The sequence below is a fragment of the Nerophis ophidion genome, linkage group LG28 (genome assembly GCF_033978795.1).
Source record: "Nerophis ophidion isolate RoL-2023_Sa linkage group LG28, RoL_Noph_v1.0, whole genome shotgun sequence".
Taxonomy (NCBI): Eukaryota; Metazoa; Chordata; class Actinopteri; order Syngnathiformes; family Syngnathidae; genus Nerophis; species Nerophis ophidion.
Window position 1 is genome coordinate 18349049 of NC_084638.1, and position 26632 is coordinate 18375680.

The 26632-nt window shown below is 41.6% G+C and overlaps 1 protein-coding gene and 1 non-coding gene across 2 annotated transcripts; one reads left to right on the forward strand and one right to left on the reverse strand.

Annotated features, from left to right (window-relative positions):
- Positions 1 to 1499: 1499 nt before the first annotated feature.
- LOC133545484 (gastrula zinc finger protein XlCGF17.1-like) lies at positions 1500 to 3827 on the forward strand. The gene has a single exon (XM_061891126.1). The coding sequence runs from the start codon at positions 1543 to 1545 to the stop codon at positions 2623 to 2625; it is 1083 nt and encodes a 360-aa protein (XP_061747110.1). The 5' UTR covers positions 1500 to 1542; the 3' UTR covers positions 2626 to 3827.
- Positions 3828 to 24964: 21137 nt separating this feature from the next.
- On the reverse strand, positions 24965 to 25037 carry trnaf-gaa (transfer RNA phenylalanine (anticodon GAA)). Its single transcript has one exon. It is a non-coding gene; the product is annotated as a tRNA-Phe (tRNA).
- Between the last annotated feature and the right edge of the window lie 1595 nt (positions 25038 to 26632).

The window sequence follows — 26632 nt, forward strand, 5'->3', positions numbered from 1 at the left end:
GAACCAGGGACGCTCGGGTTGCGCACGGCCACTCTTCCACTGCGCCACGCCGTCAATGACGAAACCTTACTTCGGGTTCAAGGGACGAAGCAAAAGGAAACACTCTTTCAACCCACAGCACTCGCAGTGAGCGAACACGACCACAAGATAGCGTCGTAGCAGAGACAACAATACAGAATACAGATTTACACTGTAAACGACCTAATTTTTCTCCAAGTTTATAGGATAGGATAGGTCTTTAATGTCATTGCACAAGTACAACAAAACTTTGTTTTCAGCACAAACCTGTTCAAGATTACACAAACAGTGTACAGGGTTACAGAACAAGAACGCTGATGGGTCGCCATCAGCGGTATACATCAGTAACTGACATTAAAATTACAAGGGGAACTGGAGCCTATCCCAGCTGCACTCAGGCAGCAGGGAATTTATTGCAATACAGATTTTAGGCCATATTGTCCACCCCTCGTAAAAAGCGGTCTTATTTTCCTGTGAATAATGTTGTAAAGAGCAGTTTGTTGTCACACCGTGGTGAGGGAAGTCCTGTTTTGGGGTTGTCTGGCAAACCTGTTTTATTTTGAAAATTCTAATCCTCCTCTCGTTTCAGGGCACTTGCCCTTCCTCCTGTGTCACTGGTATGATGTCTCTCCTGATTGCCTGATTGTGCCCACCTGTGTCACCCTCCCTCATGTGTATATAGTCCTCGTCTTCCCCTGTCTTGTTGCGAGAGTATGTCGTCTTGCCACGTACCTCCAGCCTTGTCCACGGCCTTGTCCACGGCCTTGTCCACGGCCTTGTCCACGGCCTTGTCCACGGCCTTGTCCACGGCCTTGTCCACGGCCTTGTCCACGGCCTTGTCCACAGCCTTGAACCAAGTTTGATAAGTATTGTCTCGCTTTATTTATTGATTTCTTTGTTCCCTCTGAGAGAGTGATTTTATTTTGCTAAAGTTTTTCGGTCAAGTCTTTTTGTATCAATTCCATAGTGCCTTGTCTTCCTTTTTTCCTCCTTCTGGAGCGCTTTTAGTTTGCAGGCTTCTCAACAATTTATAACATACCTTCTGTTTATAGCTTCTCGACTCCTCTGCATGAGTGATTTACCTTTTTGTGGATAATCATAGATTGTAGTTTTTTCTTGTTATTAGACTCGTATAGAACTTCTGCTATTGCCCTTTTCCTCCTTATGTAGTGATTTTATGTTTATTGAAGTATGCCCTATGCTACATATCCTTTGTTGCTTGAATATATCATAGATAGATTTTGTAGCCACTTTGTTTTAATCACTCTGTCCAAGAGATAGCAAAGAGAACTAACTAAATAAAGTCAGAGTCAATTGTCATTTTTCTGTACCTGAGTCCTCATTTTCGCCAAGCCCTAACAGTTGTTTGTTTTCAGGCCAATTCATACAATATCTTGTTTTTTTAAAGTTCATGTGAACTTACTGACTCAATCTGGACATTTCTCAAGCATGTTTTTCATTTTGTGTCTTGCAGACGTCTGTGAAGAACAACTTCTGCCTGCAAAACAGGATTGTAGCTTCAGTATGGTGAAGGAGGATCCTTCAAAGAGGAGGACCAGGTGCCACGGACCCTCTGGCGTCACCTTTTCCTCTTTGACACAGACTCTTCCCTGTAAAAAGGAAGAGGAAGACTCACTGACCCCCCACATTAAAGAGGAAGCGATGGAACACAGCATCAGTCAGGAAGGAGATCATCTTGAAGGACTGGTGGAGTTCCCAGTGACTGGTGTCCCTGCGGAGATTGAAGATGATGAGGTCAAAGCTGAAAGTGAGGAGAGGGAAGGGGGGGAGCCTCCAAGCAGCAGCTCAACACAACACATGACAACAGAAGCTGATGGAGACCACTGTGGAGGATCACAAGCAGACAAGCTCTTAGCTCCACTATCAGATAGTGAGGACACAACGTCACACTCTCCTGACACTGATGATGAAGACTCTAAAGAGTTATGTCACACTGACAACACTCACTTCAAATGTTCTCACTGTGACCAAAGCTTTAAAAACCATAGTCATCTGAAAAGACACATGAGAACACACACTGGAGATAAACCTTTTTCTTGTTCAATCTGTGGCTTATCTTTTACAAGGAAGGACAATATGAAAGATCACACAAGAACACATAAAGGAGAAAAAACGTTTTTGTGTTCTTTGTGTGATTCGAGATATGCACGAAGTCGAGATTTGAAAAAACACCTGAAAAGACACACTGGAGAAAACCTTTTTAATTGTTCTGTGTGTAATTCAAGTTTTGTCGAAGATGAACATTTGAAAAGACACATGAGAACACACACAGGAGAAAAACCTTTCACCTGTTCACTTTGTAGTAAAGGTTTTGCACAAAGTCACAATTTAAAAGTACACATGAGAACACACACTGGTGAAAAACCTTTTTCCTGTTCAACCTGTGGTAAAGGTTTTACACACAGTCAGAGTTTGAAAGAACACATGACAATACACAGTGGAGAAAAGCCCTTTTCCTGTTCAATTTGTGGTGAAGATTTTGTACGTCGACAGTCTGTAAAAGTACACATGAGAACGCAGACTGGTGAAAAACCTTTTTGTTGTTCAATCCGTGGTAAAACTTTCACAGAATGTCGTTTGGATTGACACACAAGATCGCACACTGGTGAAAAAGATTTTACCTGTTCAATCTGTGTTAAAGGTTTTACAAAAAGTCAGTATTTGAAAGTACACAAAAAAACACACACTGGTGAAAAACTTTTTTTCTGTTCAATCTGTGGTAAAGGTTTTACAGAAAGTCAGAATGTGAAAAGACACATGAGAACACACACTGGTGAAAAACTTTTTTCCTGTTCAATCTGCAACAAAAGCTTTTGTGATCGATCAAACCTTGCAGCACACATGAGAACACACTCAGGAGAGAAAGTGTTGAGTTGCAGTGTGTGTGGTGAAATATTCTCTTATAAGTACCAGTGTAAGAAACACAAGTGTGCTGGTGAGAACAGCAGCAGCAAATGAAACTGCAGGATTTGAAATAAACGGTCAAAATTTTAACTTTGACTTTCTAACAACATCAGCACATATAACATGTGTGACATTGTTGTTTGTGTAACAATCTTTTTAATATGCTCCTACATTTATGGATTAGATATTTTATATTAGTGCTTTTTTCAGTCGTGTACATGCATTAATATGCAACAATATGTATTGTTATTAAAAATTGAAAAGAAGAAAGAGTAAACACTACAATACATAGTTTACATACAGTAAACATTTTATGTGTATATACATCCATCAGAAAATGTTTAGACTTATTTGTATTTGAGTTTTTATAGGTATTTGAAATATTGAAGTGTGACATGGATTAGCACCCTTATATGATATACATATTTACTGGTTCACATCTGAAACATCTTCTGGACCACTTCAGGAAGCATATTATTATTTACTTTATACATCATTTGAACAGTTGTCTTTTATACAATTTAAAACATGTTTGACTTTATGAACTATTTGTTGGGTCTCTATAATCCATTGTATTAATGATCTTTATTGTTCTCTTTTGTAATATGATGATTGTGTTGTGATTGTTTTATATGTATGTCTCCAGACCTTTATGCAACATAAAAGTGAGAGAAAACAACTGAAATTGTTTGTGATAGAATGGTTTTGTTTTTACAAACTTGCATTTGTGGGTAAAACAAAAACCCCCATTATTGTGTTTTAAACATTTCTTATTGTTGTTTTTCTTTTTAACATCCCCAAAACAATATCAATATCAATCAAAGTTTGGAGTGTCAGGCAAAAGCCAATGTTGTACATCATCCCACACATATTTTCTTTGCATACATTCATAAAATAAGCTGTTTGTTTTGTTTCCCTATTTGTGAATGAAGTCTTGTCTTCAATTGCAAAACAACATCCTAGAAATTATTTCAAGTGGTCAATTTGGGGCTTTTTTCCTAAATGAACTCCTTTGCCTTTGGAAGAATGAAAACTTCCAATGTATGATTTTTTTTTTCTTCCAATAAAAAGTAAATAGTAAATAATTAAAAAAAGATGATATGCTGCAATTAGAATATTTTGAAAGAAAGCCTTTAAAGGCCTACTGAAGTGAGATTTTCTTATTTAAACGGGGATAGCAGGTCCATTCTATGTGTCATACTTGATCATTTCGCGATTTTGCCGTATTTTTGCTGAAAGGATTTAGCATAGAACATTGACAATAAAGTTCGCAATTTTTGGTCGCTAATTAAAAAGCCTTGCCTTTACCGGAAGTAGCAGATGATGTGCGCGTGACGTCAATGGTTGTAGAGCTCCTCAAATCCGCACATTGTTTACAATCATGGCCACCAGCAGCTAGAGCGATTCGGACCGAGAAAGCGACAATTTCCCCATTGATTTGAGCGAGGATGAAAGATTTGTGGATGAAGATAGTGAGAGTGAAGGAATAGAAGGAAAAAAAAGACGAGGGCAGTAGGAGTGATTCAGATGTTATTAGACACATTTACTAGGATAATTATGGAAAATCCCTTATCTGCTTATTGTGTTACTAGTGTTTTAGTGAGATTATATAGTCATACCTGAAAGTCGGAAGGGTGTGGTGACCGCCAGTGTCTCTGAGGGAAGCCACGGGTGAGCCAAGAAAGTCGCAGCTGCCTCTTTAAAGGGGAACATTATCACAATTTCTTAAGGGTTAAAACCAATAAAAATCAGTTCCCGGTGGCTTATTTTATTTTTCGAAGTTTTTCTCAAAATTTTACCCATCACGCAATATCCCGAAAAACGGCTTCAAAGTGCCTTATTTACACCATCGCTATATCCACCCGTCTATTGTCCTGTGACGTCACTGCGTGAAGCCACCAGGAACAAACATGGCGGATAGCACAGAAAGGTATATCATAGTAGCTCGGATTCAGACTCAGATTTCAGCGCCGTAGGCGATTCAACAGATTACGCCTGTATTGAAACGATGGAATGTGGAGGCAGGTACCGAAAACGAAATTAAAGAAGAAACTGAAGCTTTTGAGCCATATCACGACAGACAGCGGCACGGGAAGAAGCGCAGACGAATTTGGCGATCACCTTCTAACCAACGATTGGTATGTGTTTGTTTGGCATTAAATATGGGTGGAGGGAAAGGCTGGATGCAAATATAGCTACAAATGAGGCATAATGATTCAATGTGTACATACAGCTAGCCTAAATAGCATGTTAGAATCGATTAGCTTGCAGTCCTGCCGTGAACAAATATGTGTGATTAGCACACTCCACATAAGTCAATAACATCAACAAAACTCACCTTTGGGATTTCGTTGACTTTATCGTTGGAAATGCATCTCCTTTGAGTGTCGCAGGATATCCACACATTCTTGCCATCTCTGTCGTAGCATAGCTGTCGTCGGTAAAGTGTGCAGAACAAACGAGGGACTTTCGCATCTTTTGACCACTGGTGCAACTTGAATCCGTCTCTTTTCGTCTTGTTACACCCTCCGACAACACATCGACGAGGCATGATGTCTCCAAGGTACGGTAAACAGTTGGAAAAAAGGAAAATAACAGAGCTGATTTGACTTGGTGTGTGTAATGTGTTTGAGAAAATGGCGGGTCGCTTCACGATGTGACGTCACGGGTGAAAGGTCATCGCTCCGACAGCGAAGATTTGAAAGGCATTTAAATCGCCAAATTCACCCTTTTAGGGTTCGGAAATCGGTTAAAAAAACATATGGTCTTTTTTCTGCAACATCAATGTATATATTGACGCTTACATAGGTCTGGTGATAATGTTCCCCTTTCACAGCTGCTGGAGGAACGACACAAGCTCCGCTCAGTTTTACGGTAAGAGCCAACTTATTACCACAATTTTCTCACCGAAACCTGCCGGTTGACATGTGATAAGAACCATGTTTGCTTGACCGCTCTGTTCTATATTAAAGCTTCTTAACAAACAAAGAAACACCCGCTGCGTTTGCGTTGCTACAGCCGGCTGCAATATACCACTTTCCACCATCATCTTTCTTTTTGTAGTCTCCATTATTAATTGAAAAAAATGCAGAAGATTCAGCGACACAGATTTTCAGAATACTGTGTAATTATGCGATAAAAACAGACTACTTTTAGCCGTGATCGGTGCTGGAGGAACATGTCCGCTACCACCGGTGACGTCACGCGCACGCTTCATCATACGCGTCATCATTCCGCGACGTTTTCAACAGGACACTTCGAGGGAAATTTAAAATTGCAATTTAGTCATTTAAACCGGCAGTATTGGCATGTGTTGCAATGTTAAGATTTCATCATTGATGTATAAACTATCAGACTGCGTGGTCGGTAGTAGTGGGTTTCAGTGGGCTTTTAAATATGTTGTCTATTTGCAGGTCATACTTAATAAAATCTTCAAATAATAAAACATTTTTCTCACTCAATACGTGCATCAGCGACCACATGCCTTCTTCAAACCATTGCTGTACAAAAATGGATTTGTTTCTCTTTTTAATATAACAACAATTCCACAGTGGAGTGTTGGATGTGATGAAGTTGTGTTTGTAAATGAGTTTTCAGTACAACAACACTTGCTGGTAGGGATGGGTACTGTTCACTTTTAAATCCATGTTTTATGTGTTATGTATGTAAATATATTGTGTGTTTGTATTTTGCCAACATGGTAGACTCACATGACAGGCAAGTTGTATCATGTTTTTCTGTCACCTTGAGGAAATGGCATAAAGAGGAAGATGACAATATAATGTCACTTGGACAATGATGTACAGAACAGAGGAGATTTAGTTTTTTTTTATTTTTGGTTTTAGGCGATTGTTTTTAATTTTTTATTTCACAAAACCTCTCCATTATCCAGCTATGGATTTCTGGTAGCTGGTTAAAAAGTGATGGAAGGGGATAAGGAGGGGAGGTATGAGGAAGCTATGGACATGGATAGGACTAGAGGGGGGAGAGGAAAGAAGGGGAGAGAAGGTAATGAAGGAAAGTTGAGCGCTAAAAGAGTAGAAAGGAGGAAAAAGATTATGGTAGAAAATTGCAAGATTATATATAAATTTAAGTCACATCAAGACGTAAAGGATATTAGTTTGATGACACTGGTTAAGGGATGAAAGGGGGACATTGGAGAGGTGGAGATGGCCAAAGTGCTAAAGGATAGAAGTATTTGGATTAAATGTAAAAATGGAGACCAAAATAAAAAAAACAATTCGACTGCAAAAGATGTGCAATAAAATAATATATGAAATAAAGTAAGTGGGAGCAGGAAAGGGGGCCAGAGGAGTCGTGACAGGAATCCCAAGAGGAGAACATTTTGAAGATTTGAAAACAAAAATGAAAAGGGTGAACTGTCACAATGATGAAGAGAATGATGAGATATAGAAACGGAAAAAAGATGGAGAGCAAATCTGTGCCAGTACAGTTTGTTGAGGAAGTCCTCCCAGGAAGAATCATGATAGGGTTTTTAATTTTTTAAACAAGACCTTACGTGCCACCCCCAGTACCTCGTTTCAAGTGCCAACACTCTGGGCACATAGTAGTGTGTGTCATGCTAAGATGAGATGTGGAAGGTGTGGAGGGCAGAATGAATATGGACAATGTGGAAGTCATGAACAGATCAAGTGTTTTAACTGTGGGGGAATCACACAGCAGCTTATGGGGGCTGTCTCATTAGGAAACAAAAGTACAGCAAATGAGAGGAGCATAAGTAATAAACTGTACAGAATGGAAGACGGTCACTTGACTCATATACTTCCCTGCCCGTTCAAACTTTCCACTCGGAGCCGCTGACCGCAACGTCTTTTGTTTACTTACGTCATACAAACAGGAACTAAAGCGCCACAAACCACACTGCAGCAGTGCCCCCCAGTGGACGGAGGACACCACCACTCAACTCCAATACTCCTTAGCTTGTACTGACTGGGCCATTTTTGATGGTGGTCTGAATGGCAGAATCCCTGTCATTACAGACTACATCAAATTCTGCATCGGCTTCACAAAAACAACCAAAACAACCAAAACAATAAATATTGATCCCAACTTCAAACCATGAATTACCTCACAAATAAAACAGAGCCTGAGGGAAAAACATAAATATTTCAGGCAACAGGACTGGGCCAGCCTCAAGGCAACAAATAGGAATTTAAAAAATGAGGTACTTAGAGCTAAACTGAAGTATAAAAACTAACTGGAAACCGAATTCAGCAGCATGAACATCAAGCAGGCCTTTCAGAATGTGAAAACCCTGACAGGATGCGGACCAAAAACATCATGCACTGTCAGTGACCCAGAAACCCTCTCTAAAGACCTAAACACATTTCTTACCCATTTTGATAATTTGGACTTCTCACCAGAGTGCCAGGACCTGCTGAGAGCCCTCCCACCACCAGACACAAGACATTATCCCAAAATAATGTCTTGTGTCGTGAGGTTGATACAAAATAGGAACCATTACAGCTGTATGAATCTGGGAAGTAAAGGGAAAGGTCCAAAAGTTAAGGGCAATCACATGGCTGACAAGAGAAACAAGCCCCCTTCACAGAGGAGAAAGTATGGCGCCAGCTGAGCCGCTGCAAGCCAGGCAAGGCACCAGGGCCTGTTGGCATTCCAGCCAGTGTGATCAGGGACTGTGCCATGGAGCTCTCCCCCATCTACACTCTCTTTTCTGTCAATGCTACTGGACTGCAACAATACCCAAACTGTGGCAAACTGCAACCATCATCCCAGTACCCAATAAATCCAGACCCACAGCACTCAACCATTACCAACCATTACCGCCTCATAGCCCTTATATCCAAAATTATGAAGTGCCTGGAGAAACTGCTGCTCTACATCATCCTTGCAGTTGTCACCCCACACCTGGACCCCCTCCAATTTGCCTACAGGGCCAGTAGGGGCACAGAGGATGCTGTGGCTTGCCTGCTGCATCTCCTCCTCCAGTATCTGGACTCCCATCCCGTACTATACGTTGCATCTCACCTCCTGGTATTACTGTACCAAAGCAGTGTTCACAGCCTTCTGTACATTTTTTTTCACTATGCTTTCTGTAACCAACCGGACCAAACTCACACGCATTACAAACATAGCAGCTAAAATCATTGGCCTACCCACACCTAAAATCTCAGATCCAAACCACTGGTCCATCATTCGACTGGCAAACACAATAGTCCAGGATATCACTGACCCATTACAACAGGGGTCACCAACCTTTTTGAAACCAAGAGCTACTTCTTGGTACTGTTGCGTTTTGGACCTGTTTTTCCCTCGGTCAACGCCCCCAGGTTCTTTGATGACACATAAGCTGGTTTTAAATCAATCAGAGACAGAGGTTGCTCATTTTGATATTTTATTACCAAAGCGCCTTGGGAGATCAATCTAGATACAACATTTCAAAGCTCGGTCCGAATTGATCTAATCCTAAAATGGCAGTTTCTCCCTCCTCACTCACTCTCACCCGCCCCTCTTCTTCTCCTCCCTACCTTGGACAGTTGAGATAACAGAATGTTATGTCTTCATTCCAACATTCCAAATTCAAGGTCTATGTAAAAGGCTCACACTTTAGCTGTTCTTAAATCTGACTAGGAAATAAAAAGACAACCAAATCCAACAGTCCCTCTTCAGATCTTCTAAAAAAGATCTCCCAACACAACTACAATACTTCTAAAGCACCTACCTCACATTGAAGTTTTAGCAAGCTCGCACTAAAATAAAATAATAGTTACAATTGGGAGTTAGATAGAGGGAGGGGGTCCACGTCAAAGTCATCAGGGTTTGAAAGGGAAACTAACAATTCTCGAAAGTCATCACTTTGCTTCACCCCCTTCAAAGACATAGCAAACCCAGAAACAGGGTGGGGTTGACCTTCTAAGGCTCTAACAATGATGCGGGTGCAAATTGACCTAGCACATGGGGCGATGAAGCAACCGCATGTGGCTAGAGTGGCCACGAAAACTGCAAGGGAGACCAGGACAGACTTAATTAGGTCAGTCCACCTGCCAAAGGCACCTTGAAGCCAATCTTTGAAGGGGTCAGAGACTCCGGACACTTCAGTAGGTTCCCTAGACAGGGATTGGAGGCCCTCTAAGGCCCTCTGGACCGAGCCATCGGGGGCGGTATTATTTGGAATGAAGGTACAGCATTGGTCACCAAACATTGCACACACACATTCTTCCTTGGCTAGGATGCGGTCAAGGGCTATGCGGTCCTGGATGGCCTTGAGGGAGGTAGGGGCAAGTTGCTCAGCAAGTCCCTCAACAGCGTCCCGAGTCAGGTTGGTCAGTCTTAACAGATTATAAAAAACATAGTTAATTTGTTCTACATTTTTAGTAGCAGTCAGAGGGAAATTAGCACCAAAGTTAGGAAGGTTCTCGAAACCTGCACAGGATTCACAACACAATTTATATTGTCTGGGGACCCCTCTTGGTTGCCCTTTTACCTGAAAGTAAACACCACCAGGGTTTCTCATCAAATCAAAGGAGCCCCTTACACTCCTCCTAGATAGAACATGACGGCGTCGGCAGGAAGTTAAAGAGGCCGATGAAACAGGAGTTACAGGGGGTGTTAATTTGGTACCCACTAGGGTGAGTGGGGTCACCAGTCTAACCATAGCACAAAGCCCAACGGCTGACGTCGGGATTCAAATGTACAATCTGTGTTCCCCACAATACCAGAATGTCAGCCCGTGCCCAAGGGCCTATTTTGGAGCCATCTCTCAGTGTGGTGCACCAGGAAGGGTCAATGTCACCCAATTTGTTGGGAGACGAAGAGGGTCCTGTGAATTGAAAACACGTATAATTCATCTTTTGGGCCACAGAGGGAAGAAGGCGGGTGAAATTCTCAACAGGAGGGTACACACTATCCAACAAATTGCACCCTGGCGGCGTGGGTTCAGAAAGCAAGGAGATAAGCCAGTTTGAGCCATTTGTGTCAGTCAACATAAAAGGGGCGGGGTAAGTGTGGGGAAAAGGACTTCTAGCGGAACAAGCAATACAGTCACCCATATTTTGGCGCCCTCTCGGGGACATTAATTTTGATAATCCCCTTTAGATTCTTTACCAGTCTGTTCAACCCCTAACACAACATAAAACGGACTGGGCCAATTGGGCATGACACCCACATTGGCGTTTGTTAGGGCGATGGGGTTCTGGGAATGATCAAAGTTCCTCTGGAAGGTCATCCCTTCCCGAGTAGTTTTGATGTAATATTAGGGGCCAGTGGGATTCCAATGCCCTGTGTAGTGGGTTACCTGGTTTCACCAGGGTCACCACACCCTAGAGTATGTATTCTGCTTCCGACACTAATAGCTCAGAGTTGCGTCGTATCAAAAATTGAGGTTACTACCACGGTAATAGCTACTATGTCCCTCGCTATCAATCACACTGCACAGATCAAAAAAATAAGTCTTGCTGTCCCCCTTGATCAAGTCTATTTCAAGTCCTCCTTATGTTTTAAGACACTTGTCAGTCACTGTCGTCAGGAAGGGAGGACTGAGGCACAAGGACTTTAGAACAAGCCTCAGTACCAATCTGTCAGGATATACTGCTGGGTGTAACATCCTGCCTTTCGTCCATCAAAATCAGAGTAATTCAGATAACTAAACGGGGATAAACATCAAACTTTTCACTTATTGTAGCGACACCAATAGTTATGCTAAAAAAGCAAGTAAGAGAGATTATACAACATCAAGTATATAGGTTGATCTCAAATAATGATAGCTTTGGATATATGAAACAGCAGTTGAGCAGGTCTGGTAGATCTACACGACGGTAGACGGCAGCTCAACGTGGGGAGATCTCTCTCGGCGTCGTCTTCTGGGTTGTGAGGCTATGTGTGTAAGTTCTGCAAGGGGACCGAGTGGGGGTCGGCAGTGACATCTGCCAGCCGAAGGGAGTGAGACGTCAGTTCCACGACCTCAAAGGGACCGGTCCACCTGGGCTCCGTCCGCTTGCGGTTAATGACCTTGACCCTCTCGAGCGGCGGAAGGGAATTTGGTGTGGCGGGCTGTCCTCCTCAAATATGCACAGAGGAACTGGCACATAATTCTGAATTTGCTCAACTTACCAGTTTGGTTTTACGCTGATTCCTTCTTCCAGGGGGTGGCTGGACCTGGGAAGGGCTGATCTGTGTGCAGTTCATAGGGTGAAAGACCAGTTTTGTTCATGGACATTCGAGTGGCCATTAAAGCCAATGGTACTGCGTCAACCCACTTCAATTTGGTCTGTGCACAGATTTTAGCCAATTTGTTTTAATGCTGGTTCATTCTCTCGACCTTACCTAAAAAGAGGATGGTACATGGAACAAAACCTGTGTTTTAGTCCGAGATCCTTTTCGACCAAAGCTAAGTGAGTATTTTCAAAATGGGTGCCGTTCTCTGACTTAATCTTTTTGGGGTAACAATGTCGAGCTATTAGGTCATTAACAATCCTTTTTATTACTGATTTTGCATCCTCTTTTTAGGTTGTGGTTGCTTCCGGCCAACCACTGTAATTGTCAACGCAAGTCAGCAAGTACCTTTTCCCTTGTACCTGATTGATCATATCAATGAAATTACAAACTTTACCCAGATGTTACCTCACCTCCTCCATATTCCAAATTAATCCAGTAAACCACTATCGATGTGTAACATCGTTATTTTCAAATTAAGTTTCGTTACATCTTTTTACCCACTAAAAAAATGAGAAAAAAACAAAACAAAAAACTACTCCACTTCTCCCTTACCTCAACCTGACAGCAGTCTTGCCTACATCCAATCATGGCACCTTCTACATTCCTGTTGTGACAACCAAGAGAGTAACCATTGGGAAACTTAGCCACCCTGCTAACCTAAACAAACTAATTCCTAACTTCTCCTAATCAAAGCCAACATTGAAGCTTGTCAATACCATCATCAGTATGGGTCTTTGAATGTCAGGTCTCTAAATAACAAATATTTTTTAGTCAATGCTTTTATTACCACTTCTAGATTTGACTTTGTTTTTACTTGAAAAATGTTAAAACTATGGAAATTGTCAGAGTCGGATGATTGTAGATTTTGTTGTAAGGAGTCTGATTCCACCCTCAACTCCTCCCACTTCTGTTTCTGAAGAAGGGACATCAAAGGTGTTTGTAATACTTTTACTTTCAGAAACATCTAAGAAAAAGTTTAGCTGATAGTCAAGTAAATTATTCAACCTGGTGAAGGCGACAAAATATGCTTGTATTTATATTGACACAAATACTATAAAAACACTAACCTTATGGCGGATGCTTTTGCAATAGTACTTTGACATTCTACCACACCTGGTGGCCGCGTTAATTCGTTAAGTCAAGCTCATGTTGTAGAAAGTTGAATGATGCGGACACGTTTGTTACCGAATACTTTCTATTGGACTTCTGTCTTGACTACTTTGTGCATGTAATAAGCAACTATAATTATTTGATATGCTTAAATGTCATGTGTAGTTTTAGCTCAGCTGTTGTGTAGCTGCTAGCTCCTTGTAGCCTACAGCCGCAGTGTCCAAAGTGCAGCCCATAGCTATGTGTTTAACAGACAACTGAAACAATTAATAATGTGGTATTTGTGTGGTTTCATCATTGGACCCAAGTCTTTAGTTTCCGTAGGGGGGACAGAGAGCAAGGGAACAATGTGGGACTGCATTGGTGTCCATCTTATACCATGCTAGTTGTTGCAAAGATATGTCAACGTGAGTAGCCACACCTTGAGTTCCAACATATACTATATATATATATATATATATATATATATATGATTGATTGATATATAAAAAGGAGTCAAAGGCCTCCTGATATGTCGTCTACTTGTGATCATAACATATGGCGGGTCGGGTGGTGGTGCACACGGAAACAGCTCAGTCAGCCAGGGTGTTCACTGATAGAACAGTTGCAGCAGGAGTTGGGGTACTCAGTAGGCGCCAGCCATGTTTGGTGCTCCAGGCTGTGGTATGAGCTCATGCTCATGGAGGTGCCTTGATAGTGGTGCCGCAGCTTGGTGGCCGTACCGTCAGGTAACACCAGGAAGGTCCCTTCTGTGCGATATTGAATGTCAGGGCACAGTTTGTAAAGCAGGTCATTACCAAGCAGGCACGGTGTGTTCAGGTCGACCACGAAGGGGTGCTTCAGTGTGTGTCCAGCAATTTGAACCAGAAGTGGTTTGGTGACAGGTAACATTCTTGTGACCTCAGCGAAGCCTTCGACCTTCAAAAGGGAATCACACAGTTTCTTTGGTACCTTTGCATTCAGAGATGAGTGGGTGGCACCAGTGTCAATCACGAACTGATACCATTGTCCGTTGACACTTATGTCCAGCATGGGGCCTGTCTGCATTTCCTGCTGGGGCTTCTGTTGTGGGCGCCCTCTGCCACGCCTCCGCGTTTGCCTGGCGGCATGACGGGACCTTTCCTGTTCGGAAATGTTGGGACAGTCTTGTATCCAGTGACCAGGTTGGTAACAGGCGAAACAGTTTCCACCCCGGATTGACCTTGAAGCACCGCGTTGTCAACCATCCGAGTCCATCTGTCTGGTCTCACATCTGTTGCGGATTCTTTTCTCCGCCTGCTGGAACTCAAAAGGAAGGTCACCCACTGCTGAATATACTTTAGCTGATTTTTGACCTTTCGGTTCTTTTGACATTTTTTCTACAGTGATTTGAAAATTAAGGAGTCGTTTCCTTGTTATTCTGTCATCCATCTTATCATCGTCATCCTGCTTCGCCCAATTATGCATATCACGTTTTAAAACCACAACATTAATTGTCCCATTAAATGTTAATCAATACCCCTATTTCAACGATTTATACGCATTACTTTATGTATATTTAAGTAGCTTTCCTAAATCAACTAAAGATTATCTAAGAATCCTTTGAACTGCACAAGCTTTGGCTTATCTATAAGTTAATGTGACTATCGTTTGTGTCTATCAGTTAGTTAGTTGTGCATTCTGACTTCCTGTCGTGTGTGATATTCTACAAAATAAGGGCATGTGTTTATTCTCATTCGTCTAAAACTATCAATGTGACACACACACACACACACACACATACACACACACACACACACCTTTTTGTGTGCGCGAACGCACATTCCAAGAGATAAGGCGGAACACGCTCAAAGATACCCTTGTTTCTAAGACAACTCTTATCTCATGGCTCACCCAGAAGCGCAGCTGTATCATATCAACCCTTAGTAACTGCAAACAACATTTATCATTCACTCTGACCTTCACAAACTGGCCCTGTGTAAGTGAAGTCACTGGGCCTACCTGCTTCGGTTGCTGCCCCCGCGACCCAACCTCTGATAAGCGGAGGAAGATAATTAAATAGATGGATCACTCTCTCATATGATTTCTGAACTAAGTATTATAAGAACAACTATAAAACACAAATGTATTTAAGTTTTAGGAGTTAACAACCAGCCATACAAACAAACAAATGCAGTGAACCCCCAACAGCATACGCTGACTCACGAACACCATCATACCTTCATTTGACACATTCTCTTCCTTACTTTGACTTGCTTTTTCATTTTCCAACCACATCCTGTATCCATCTCTTCCTTACTCTTCAGACTGTTTCTATTTCTATTCTCCTCTCCTAGAAACCATTTACGTAAGGTTTTCACCATCCATTCTCTTCACCTTCAAACCTCTCTTGCTCTCTCTTTTTGTTCCACTTTACCATAAAACTTTGAGTTACTTTTCTTAATTTACCAAACGTTTGAGTTCACTACTTTACGAGTGTTGTAAACACCCTCTTACCCCTTTCAAGAAACGTTCTCTATTTTATTTTCTCTCTTTTTTCTTCTTTTTTTTTTTCTCTTTGTTAATTTTCTTGTCGACAACAGTACATTCAATTGATCATTAAACAGTAACGATTGATCACATTCTCCCAGCCGCCATTACGTTCCTATCTGTCACACTCCTTTGCCATTGTGTCTCTTTTGTCTCAGTGTCTATCGTCCCCGACGACTTATCTATCGTCCCCGACGACTTATCTATCGTCCCCGACGACTTATCTATCGTTCCTGACGACTTGTTTCGAACCCGTTACCCTGAGTCAATCATCCCAGATGTCGAAGTTTGAACCCTTTATGTGGTCCCGGACGAACGGGTTTCGAACCGTTTACTCAGAGTCACTCGTCCCCGACGAAGGGGTTCGAATCCTTTACTCTTTTGGGGGAGACCAAATCCCAAACAGGGTGAGCTACACCCAACTATTTGCTTACTCGTCAGTCAAGCAGCCCGTCACGGTAGTCTGAAGGGTTACCAACCCTTTGGCCCCCTGGCGACGTCCCACGACCAAGGGTGAACCTCACTATAGTCCGAACACAATGACGCGAGTTGACCACTATTTACAACTATTGTGTAATGGCGGACAGGGCAATAATGCAACCAACCTATCAAAACCAGCACTCTGTCTCTGTGGTATATAACAGTGTTTGACTTACAAGACTTTTGGACAGACTCCTAATGCAGATTTTATAAAAAGGCACTGCTTACCTTCATGTTGGCCAAGTGAGTCTGTCCGTAAGTTTGCAAGAGCAGTCCAATTTTCAGCGTGTCATCCCCGGACGAGCCCTCAAATTGTTGCGTTTTGGACCTGTTCTTCCCTCGGTCAACGCCCCCAGGTTCTTTGATGACACATAAGCTGGTTTTAAATCAATCAGAGACAGAGGTTGCTCATTTTGATGTTTTATTACCAAAGCGCCTTGGGAGATCAATCTAGATACAACATTTCAAAGCTCGGTCCAAATTGATCTAATCCTAAAATGGCAGTTTCTCCCTCCTCACTCACTCTCACCCGTCCCTCTTCTTCTCCTCCCTACCTTGGACAGTTGAGATAACAGAATGTTATGTCTTCATTCCAACATTCCAAATTCAAGGTCTATGTAAAAGGCTCACACTTTAGCTGTTCCAAAATCTGACGAGGAAATAAAAAGACAACCAAATCCAACAGTACTGATTAATGTGAAGGGCTACCAGTTTGATACACAACTAAATAAATTGCCAGAAATAGCCAATTTGCTCAATTTACTTTTAATAAATACATATATATATATATATATATATATTTAAAAATTGTTATTTCTGTCTGTCATTCCGTTGTACATTTTTTTTCCTTTTACGGAAGGTTTTTTGTAGAGAATAAATGATGAAAAAAACACTTAATTGAACGCTTTAAAAGAGGAGAAAACACGCAAAAAATGAAAATACAATTTTGAAACATAGTTTATCTTCAATTTCGACTCTTTAAAATTCAAAATTCAACCGAAAAAAATGAATAGAAAAACTAGCTAATTCGAATCTTTTTGAAAAAAGTAAAAAAATAATTTATGGAACATCATTAGTAATTTTTCCTGATTAAGATTGATTTGAAATAGGTTAAAATCCAATCTGCACTTTGTTATAATATACAAGAAATTGGACCAAGCTATATTTCTAACAAAGACTAATCATTATTTCTTCTAGATTTTCCAGAAATTTTTTTTTTTTAAAGAAATTCAAAAGACTTTGAAATAAGATTCTACAGATTTTCTAGATTTGCCAGAATATTTTTTTGGAATTTTAATCATAATAAGTTTGAGGAAATATTTCACAAATATTCTTTGTCGAAAAAACAGAAGCTAAAATGAAGAATTAAATTAAATTTGTATTTATTATTCTTTACAGTGAAAAAAAAATAAACATTGATTTAAATTGTCAGGAAAGAAGAGGAAGGAATTTAAAATGTTAAAAAGTATATTTGTTTAAAAATCCGAAAATCATTTTTAAGGTTGTATTTTTTTCCCTAAAATTGTCTTTCTGAAAGATATAAGAAGCAAAGTAAAAAAATAAATGAATTTATTCAAACAAGTGAAGACCAAGTCTTTAAAATATTTTGTTGGATTTTCAAATTCTATTTGAGTTTTGTCTCTCTTAGACTTAAAAATGTCGAGCAAAGCAAGACCAGCTTGCTAGTAAATAAATAAAATTTAAAAAATAGAGGCAGCTCACTGGTAAGTGCTGCTATTTGAGCTATTTTTAGAATAGGCCAGCGGGCTACTCATCTGGTCCTTACGGGCTACCTGGTGCCCGCGGGCACCGCGTTGGTGACTCCTGCACTACACCAATACATCTTCCCACTACCATCAGGGAAAAGCCTTATCTTTGCAGCTATAGCCGCCCTAAACAGCAGGCCCGGCCGACCTGTCTCACAAGCCTGTATGTGTTGGTCATGTATGATGTCTTTTTGTTATTTAGAGCTCAGAAATTATTATGTAGAAAGCTGGAACGCAAATGGCGCACGACTAAACTTGAGGTGCACCATCAAGCATGGAGTGATGGTTTAATAACTTATAAACGCATGCTTACCTTAGCCAAAGCTAAATATTACTCAAATCTCATCCACCGTAATAAAAACGATCCTAAATTTTTGTTTAGTACGGTAGCATCGCTAACCCAACAAGGGACTCCTTCCAGTAGCTCAACCCACTCAGCTGATGACTTTATGCAATTCTTTAGTAAGAAAATTGAAGTCATTAGAAAGGAGATTAAAGACAATGCGTCCCAGCTACAACGGGGTTCTATTAACACTGACACGATTGTATATACGGCGGATACTGCCCTCCAAAATAGTTTCTCTCGTTTTGAGGAAATAACATTAGAGGAATTGTTACAACGTGTAAATGGAATAAAACAGACAACATGTTTACTTGACCCTCTTCCTGGGAAACTGATCAAGGAGCTCTTTGTATTATTAGGTCCATCAGTGCTAAATATTATAAACTTATCACTCTCCTCGGGCACTGTTCCCCTAGCATTCAAAAAAGCGGTTATTCATCCTCTTCTTAAAAGACCTAACCTCGATCCTGACCTCATGGTAAATTACCGACCGGTGTCTCACCTTCCCTTTATTTCAAAAATCCTTGAAAAAATTGTTGCGGAGCAGTTAAATGAACACTTAGCGTCTAACAATCTATGTGAAACCTTTCAATCCGGTTTCAGGGCAAATCACTCCACGGAGACAGCCCTCGCAAAAATGACTAATGATCTATTGCTAACGATGGATTCTGATGCGTCATCTATGTTGCTGCTCCTCGATCTTAGCGCTGCTTTCGATACCGTCGATCATAATATTTTATTAGAACGTATCAAAACACGAATTGGTATGTCAGACTTAGCCCTGTCTTGGTTTAACTCTTATCTTACTGATAGGATGCAGTGTGTCTCCCATAACAATGTGACCTCGGACTACGTTAAGGTAACGTGTGGAGTTCCCCAGGGTTCGGTCCTTGGCCCTGCACTCTTCAGCATCTACATGCTGCCGCTAGGTGACATCATACGCAAATACGGTATTAGCTTTCACTGTTATGCTGATGACACCCAACTCTACATGCCCCTAAAGCTGACCAGCACGCCGGATTGTAGTCAGCTGGAGGTGTGTCTTAATGAAATTAAACAATGGATGTCCGCTAACTTTTTGCAACTCAACGCCAAAAAAACGGAAATGCTGATTATCGGTCCTGCTAGACACCGAACTCTATTTAATAATACAACTCTAACATTTGACAACCAAACAATTAAACAAGGCGACACGGTAAAGAATCTGGGTATTATCTTCGACCCAACTCTCTCCTTTGAGGCACACATTAAAAGCGTTACTAAAACGGCCTTCTTTCATCTCCGTAACATCGCTAAAATTCGCTCCATTCTGTCCACTAAAGACGCTGAGATCATTATCCATGCGTTTGTTACGTCTCGCCTCGACTACTGTAACGTATTATTTTCGGGTCTCCCCATGTCTAGCATTAAAAGATTACAGTTGGTACAAAATGCGGCTGCTAGACTTTTGACAAGAACAAGAAAGTTTGATCACATTACGCCTGTACTGGCTCACCTGCACTGGCTTCCTGTGCACTTAAGATGTGACTTTAAGGTTTTACTACTTACGTATAAAATACTACACGGTCTAGCTCCATCTTATCTTGCCGATTGTATTGTACCATATGTCCCGGCAAGAAATCTGCGTTCAAAGGACTCCGGCTTATTAGTGATTCCCAAAGCCCAAAAAAAGTCTGCGGGCTATAGAGCATTTTCCGTTCGGGCTCCAGTACTCTGGAATACCCTCCCGGTAACAGTTCGCGATGCCACCTCAGTAGAAGCATTTAAGTCTCACCTTAAAACTCATTTGTATACTCTAGCCTTTAAATAGACTCCCTTTTTAGACCAGTTGATCTGCCGTTTCTTTTCTTTTTCTTCTATGTCCCACTCTCCCGTGTGGAGGGGGTCCGGTCCGATCCGGTGGCCATGTATTGCTCGCCTGTGTATCGGCTGGGGACATCTCTGCGCTGCTGGTCCGCCTACGCTTGGGATGGTTTCCTGCTGGCTCCGCTGTGAACGGGACTCTCGCTGCTGTGTCTTGGATCCTCTTTGGACTGGACTCTCGCGACTGTGTTGTATCCATTGTGGATTGAACTTTCACAGTATCCTGTTAGATCCGCTCGACATCCATTGCTTTCCTCCTCTCTAAGGTTCTCATAGTCATCATTGTCACCGACGTCCCACTGGGTCATTATTGTCACCAATGTCCCACTGGGTGTGAGTTTTCCTTGCCCTTATGTGGGCCTACCGAGGATGTCGTGGTGGTTTGTGCAGCCCTTTGAGACACTAGTGATTTAGGGCTATAAAAGTAAACATTGATTGATTGATTGATTATTTTTGTTTGTGATGTGTAATGTCTACTGTTTAAATGTACGGCAGTGAAAATTAATTTCTCCAACGGGGACCAATAAATCTAAATTTTAATCTAAAATCTAATATGCTTTTGTCCACCTTGTTGCCCCTCCTTGGCAGGGATATTTGGAAGTATGTTCACTCAGACAAACAATCAAAATAATGTTTTGTGTCTTGAGGTTGACACAAAATAGCAACCATTACAGCTGTATGAATGTGGGAAGTAAAGGGAAATGTCCAAAAGTTAAGGGCAATCACATGGCTGACAAGCCGTGCCAGCAGTTCTGAGGGATGATTTTAAATCCAGCGGCCCTGGCTGCAGGGAGACCATTTTTGTATTGTAAGAGCCACAAAAGGGTTAATAGATAAAGCAAGCAAGAAAGAAGAACACAGGGTTGTGCTGAAACCCTGTGTTGTACCAGGGACCTTCAGATATTCAGTCTGACACTCTCCCAACTGAGCTATTCCAGCCATACCAATTCCTTTTGGGTTCACTTTTTCAAATGTAACTAAAGTCTGCCCTGTTGCTGACTTTTAACGGCTGGAAGGAGGCCTTCCCATAGGGTCTCAGAGCCTTATATTGGTTAGCAGAACAGGTACTTGAATCCCAGAAGCTCAAAAAGAATGTCTTACGCTCCATGACTGAGCATATTAGGGTCCCTAAAATATTAAGCGAAGTGCTTCTGAAGAATGTTTTACTACCAATAATGTTATGATAATTGCAAACATTTGGCATATTAATGTTGTTTAAAACAAAGACAATAAACTGTTGATCTATTGACTGAGCTTCTAATGCAATTTTACCAAGGGATAATCTAACAGCACAAAGCACACATCAGTCATATCAAATCATGCATCAAAGCCAATACTGTAATGAAACACAAAATATATTTTGAGTACCTGGTTGGTTTCACATCTTGTTCAACTACTTACCATGGGAAACAAGATACCTATTTTTCAAAAATCATCATCAAAAAAAGGCAGTTTGAAGAAAGGGTAAAGTGTTGTGACACGGTTTTGAACCGGGGTTGCTGCGGCCACAACACAGAGTACTAACCACTATACGAACACGGCTGTAGCAACATCCTCTGATTGATAATGGCTTTGGTCTCCTGATGTCTAATGTTAAATGATTTGTTCAAGCCACATTCTGTTTGAATGACATCATGTAAGAGCATCTCATTCAGTGTGCTAATACCTAATGTTGTGGGGAAATATCTGTCTCCATCCATCTATCCATCTATTTTCTACCGCTTATTCCCTTTGGGGTCGCGGGGGGCTCTGGTGGCAATCTTGGCAACAATCGGGCGGAAGGCGGGGTACACCCTGGACAAGTCACCACCTCATCGCAGGGCCAACATAGATAGACAGACAACATTCACATTCACATTCAAACACAAGGTACCATTTAGTGTTGCCAATTAAACTATCCCCAGGTGCATATATTATATATATAATATATGTTATATATTATTTATTATTATTATTGTCTATTGTGAGCGAATTGTGTCGCTGAATTTCCCCCAGGGATCAATAAAGTACTTTCTATTCTATTCTATTCTATCTATAAATTTAATTCTAAAGTATGAGTCTCATAAGACCCTTTGCTAGCTCAGTTGGTAGAGTGGAGGACTGGCGTTGCTCATGCTGAAATCCTAGGTAGCTGGAACAAATCCGCCTTGAGGGATAGACCATTACGTTTTTATGTGATGTCATTCAAAACAGAATAAAAATAATGTCTGACATCCTGAGGACGTCCGTTCAAAACCATTACCGCTAGGACCTTGGCCTCTAAGGATACCTGTGTCTATAAGACAGGTGGGGTTTTAGCATGCCGGCCTACCGTTTAGGTCTTATTGCATTTAGTTAGAATATCATCTTGGTTGGACACTTATTCTTTTTTCCTAACCGTGTGTGTGTTGGTGTATTACTTTGTTCAAACTTACTACACAAACATTCTTAAAACATTTAGCATACCCTCAATAATACTTAGCTGTACTCTTGTGCAAGACGGCAACAACAAAATATTTTAGAATTACCAATCAATCAAAAGAAAAACAAGTATTTTACCTTCATTTGTGAAGTCCTCTGGTGGGCTGTGTTTGGTGGGTCATGGTCAACTACCGCAAGACAGCAAAAGAATCCGGATAAAGGGACAAGTTTTAAAGGCCTACTGAAATCAGATTTTCTTATTTAAACGGGGACAGAAGGTCTATTCTATGTGTCATACTTGATAAATTTTCCATATTGCCATATTTTTGATAAAAGGATTTAGTAAAGAACATCGACGATAAAGTTCGCAACTTTTGGTCGCTAATAAAAAAGCCTTGCCTGTACCGGAAGTAGCAGACAATGTGCGCGTGACGTCACTGGTTGTAGAGCTCCTCACTTCTTCACATTGTTTATAATCATAGCCACCAGCAGCAAAAGCGATCCGGACCGAGAAAGCGATGATTTCCCCATTAATTTGAGAAAGGATGAAAGCTTTTTGGATGAGGAAAGTTAGAGTGAATACATCCATCCATTTTCTACCGCTTATTCCCTTTTGGGGTTGTGGGGGGCGCTGGCGCCTATCTCAGCTACAATCGGGCGGAAGGCGGGGTACACCCTGGACAAGTCGCCACCTCATCGCAGGGCCAACACAGATAGACAGACAACATTCACACTCACATTCACACACTAGGGCCAATTTAGTGTTGCCAATCAACCTATCCCCAGGTGCACGTCTTTGGAAGTGGGAGGAAGCCGGAGTACCCGGAGGGAACCCACGCATTCACGGGGAGAACATGCAAACTCCACACAGAAAGATCCCGGGCCTGGGATTGAACCCAGGACTGCATGACCTTCGTATTGTGAGGCAGACGCACTAACCCCTCTGCCACCGTGAAGCCCGTTAGAGTGAATAATAAAAAAAAAAAAAAAGAAAGGGTAGTGGGTGCGATTCAGATGTTATTAGACACATTTACTAGGATAATTCTGGAATATCCCTTATCAGCTTATTGTGTTACTAGTGTTATAGTGAGATTATAAAGTCATACCTGAAAGTCGGAGAGGTGTGATGACCGCCAGTGTCTCTGATGGAAGCCAAGAGAGTCACAGCTGCCTCTTTGACAGCAGCAGGAGGGCGCAAGCTCCGCTCATGTCTCTGGTAAAAGCTGACTTATTACCACAATTTTCTCACCGAAAACTGCCGGTTGACATGTGGTAGAGAAACATGTTCACTGGACCTCTCTGCTCCATATTAAAGCTTCACAACAAACAAAGAAACACCGGCTGTGTTTGTTGCTAAAGGCAGCTGCAATACACCGCCTTCCACCAACAGCATTCTTCTTTATAGTCTCCATTATTAATTGAACAAATTGCAAAAGATTCAGCAACACAGATGTCCAGAATACTGTGTAATTATGCGATTAAATCGGATGACATTTAGCCGTGAGTGGGGCTGGGATAAAATGTCCGCTACAACCAATAACGTCACAAGCACGCGTCAACAAAAGCGTCATCATTCAACAGGACACTTCGCGAGAAATTTTAAAATTGCAATTTAGTAAACTAAACCGGCCGTATTGGCATGTGTTGCAATTTTAATATTTCATCATTGATGTATAAACTATCAGACTGCGTGGTCGGTAGTAGTGGGTTTCAGTAGGCCTCTAAAGGGCGAAGTCATCCAATGTTGTTTTGTTCTAAAGGCGCCGGAGAGAAGGTTTGGTTGTCTAAAAATGTTTGGCATTTCTCTGAAGATGGTCACTCTACTCATATGCTTATGTCCACTTTGCTGCCCCTCCTTAGCAGAGATATTTGGAAGTATGGTTAGTCAAACAATAAAGAATTAAAATTGTGTCTTGTGACTTGAGGTGAACACAAAATAGGAACCTTAACAGCTGTATGAATCGAAGAAGTGAAGGGAAAGTTCCAGAAGAAAATTTAAGTCACTCTCATAGCTGACAAGCCGTGCCAGCAGTTCTGAGGGATGATTTTAAATCCAGAAACCCAGGGTGCAGCGGTTTGACAGCCGAGCTAAGTCTAACTTAAGCCCGGGATATAGCCAGAACAAGGCCAGAATCAAGCGGGCAGACATCCAGGCTATGGCAGTTGATGTAAGGTTCAGTTAAAGACCAGATATTTGCTTAAGGGACCATCCCGTTAAACAACGTAACTGTTGTCCGAGAAACATGACTACTGATGCCAGGATTCCCGCCAGCAAGGCTGGCCGATGACTTCAGTAGAGTAAGAGCCACAGAAGTGTCCTTAGTAAAACCAAGTGGTTAAGAAGAACCCATAGTTGTGCTGAAACCCGGGGTTGAACCAGGGACCTTCAAATCTTCAGTCTGACGCTCTCCCAACTGAGCTATTTCAGCCAACACATCCTTTATAGCGTTAACTTTTTCAAATGTAACCAAGGTTTGCCCTGTTGACACATGCCTTCTCTATCTGACCGACCACATCAAACATGAGGTGGACGCGGGAAAATACTGTGGCATGGTCATGCTGGACATTCAGAAGGCCTTTGACGCCGTTAACCACGCTATACTGTTGGATAAGCTCCGAACAATCGGATTCGACGAAACCTCATCGAGCTGGATGCAATCTTACTTGGAGGGGAGGAAACAGGTGGTAGTGGTGAACGGCACCATATCCCCTCCCCTCTCAGTAAGATGTGGAGTCCCCCAAGGCAGTATACTAGGACCTTTACTGCTCCTAATATACGTAAATGACATGCCATCAGCATGCCACTGTGAATTGTTCCTGTATGCGGATGACTCGGCCCTGCTGGTATCCGGCAAGGACAAGTCACCGGTGGAACAAATCCTCAGTGCTGAACTCCTCAATATTTGCACCTGGCTCGCTGACAACAAGCTATCCATACACTTAGGTAAAACGGAATCCATCCTATTTGGGTCCCATATCAAACTTAAGAAGGTCAGTGACTTCACTATAAAAGTGGGTGACATTGTTATCACCAGGAAGGATGAGATCACCTACCTAGGTTCCATTCTAGAGGCTAATCTTTCCTGTGATAAAATGGCAACCAAGTTGATCAAAAAGGTTTACCAAAGAACGAGATTCCTCTACAGAATCTCCTCTCTGGTCAACAAAAGCACCTTGAGGATTCTAGCGGGAACTCTCATTCAACCATTCTTCGATTACGCTTGCACATCCTGGTACCCCAGCACCCCCAAAACCCTCAAATCTAGACTCCAAACATCCCAGAATAAGCTAATCCGGTTACTTTTAGACCTCCACCCCAGATCACACCTCAATCCAACCCACTTCTCCAAAGTGGGCTGGCTCAGGGTTGACGACAGAGTGAAACAACTTGCACTGAGCCTAGTCTATAAAATCTGCTACACCTCCTTGATACCGAAGTACATGTCAAATTACTTCCTTAACGTAAATGACCGCAATAACCACAACACCAGGGGGAGCTCCACAAACCACGTTAAACCCAGATTTCGATCTAACAAAGGTCTTAACTCATTCTCTTTCTATGCCACATCAATGTGGAATGCACTCCCAACAGGTGTAAAAGTAAGTGCATCTCTAGCCTCCTTCAAAACCGCTCTAAAACAACACCTCCAGGCAACTTCAACACTTTACTAATACCCTCCTCCATTCACATCCCATCTCCCCGGATTATAAACAACTCAAATGTATTTCTAATGTATATACTTGTTCTTATGCTATCTGAACTCACTATGTTCTCTGCTGGCTGTACATATCCTACTAAGTAAGACCTACACTGTTTCAATGTCCACATTTTTCTGTTGATGCAATTGTTGATGACTGAAGTTCTGATATCAACCAAAGCTCCTCATCCCACCCCCCGGATTGTAAATAATGTAAATAATTCAATGTATATACTTTGATGATTAACCTGTGTGATGACTGTATTATGTTGATAGTATATATTTGTACCATGAATTGATTAGCGTGGACCCCGACTTAAACAAGT

Excerpts from the sequence above, each read along its gene's own strand:
- LOC133545484 (XM_061891126.1), top strand. The coding sequence starts at position 1,543 with ATGGTGAAGGAGGATCCTTCAAAGAGGAGGACCAGGTGCCACGGACCC.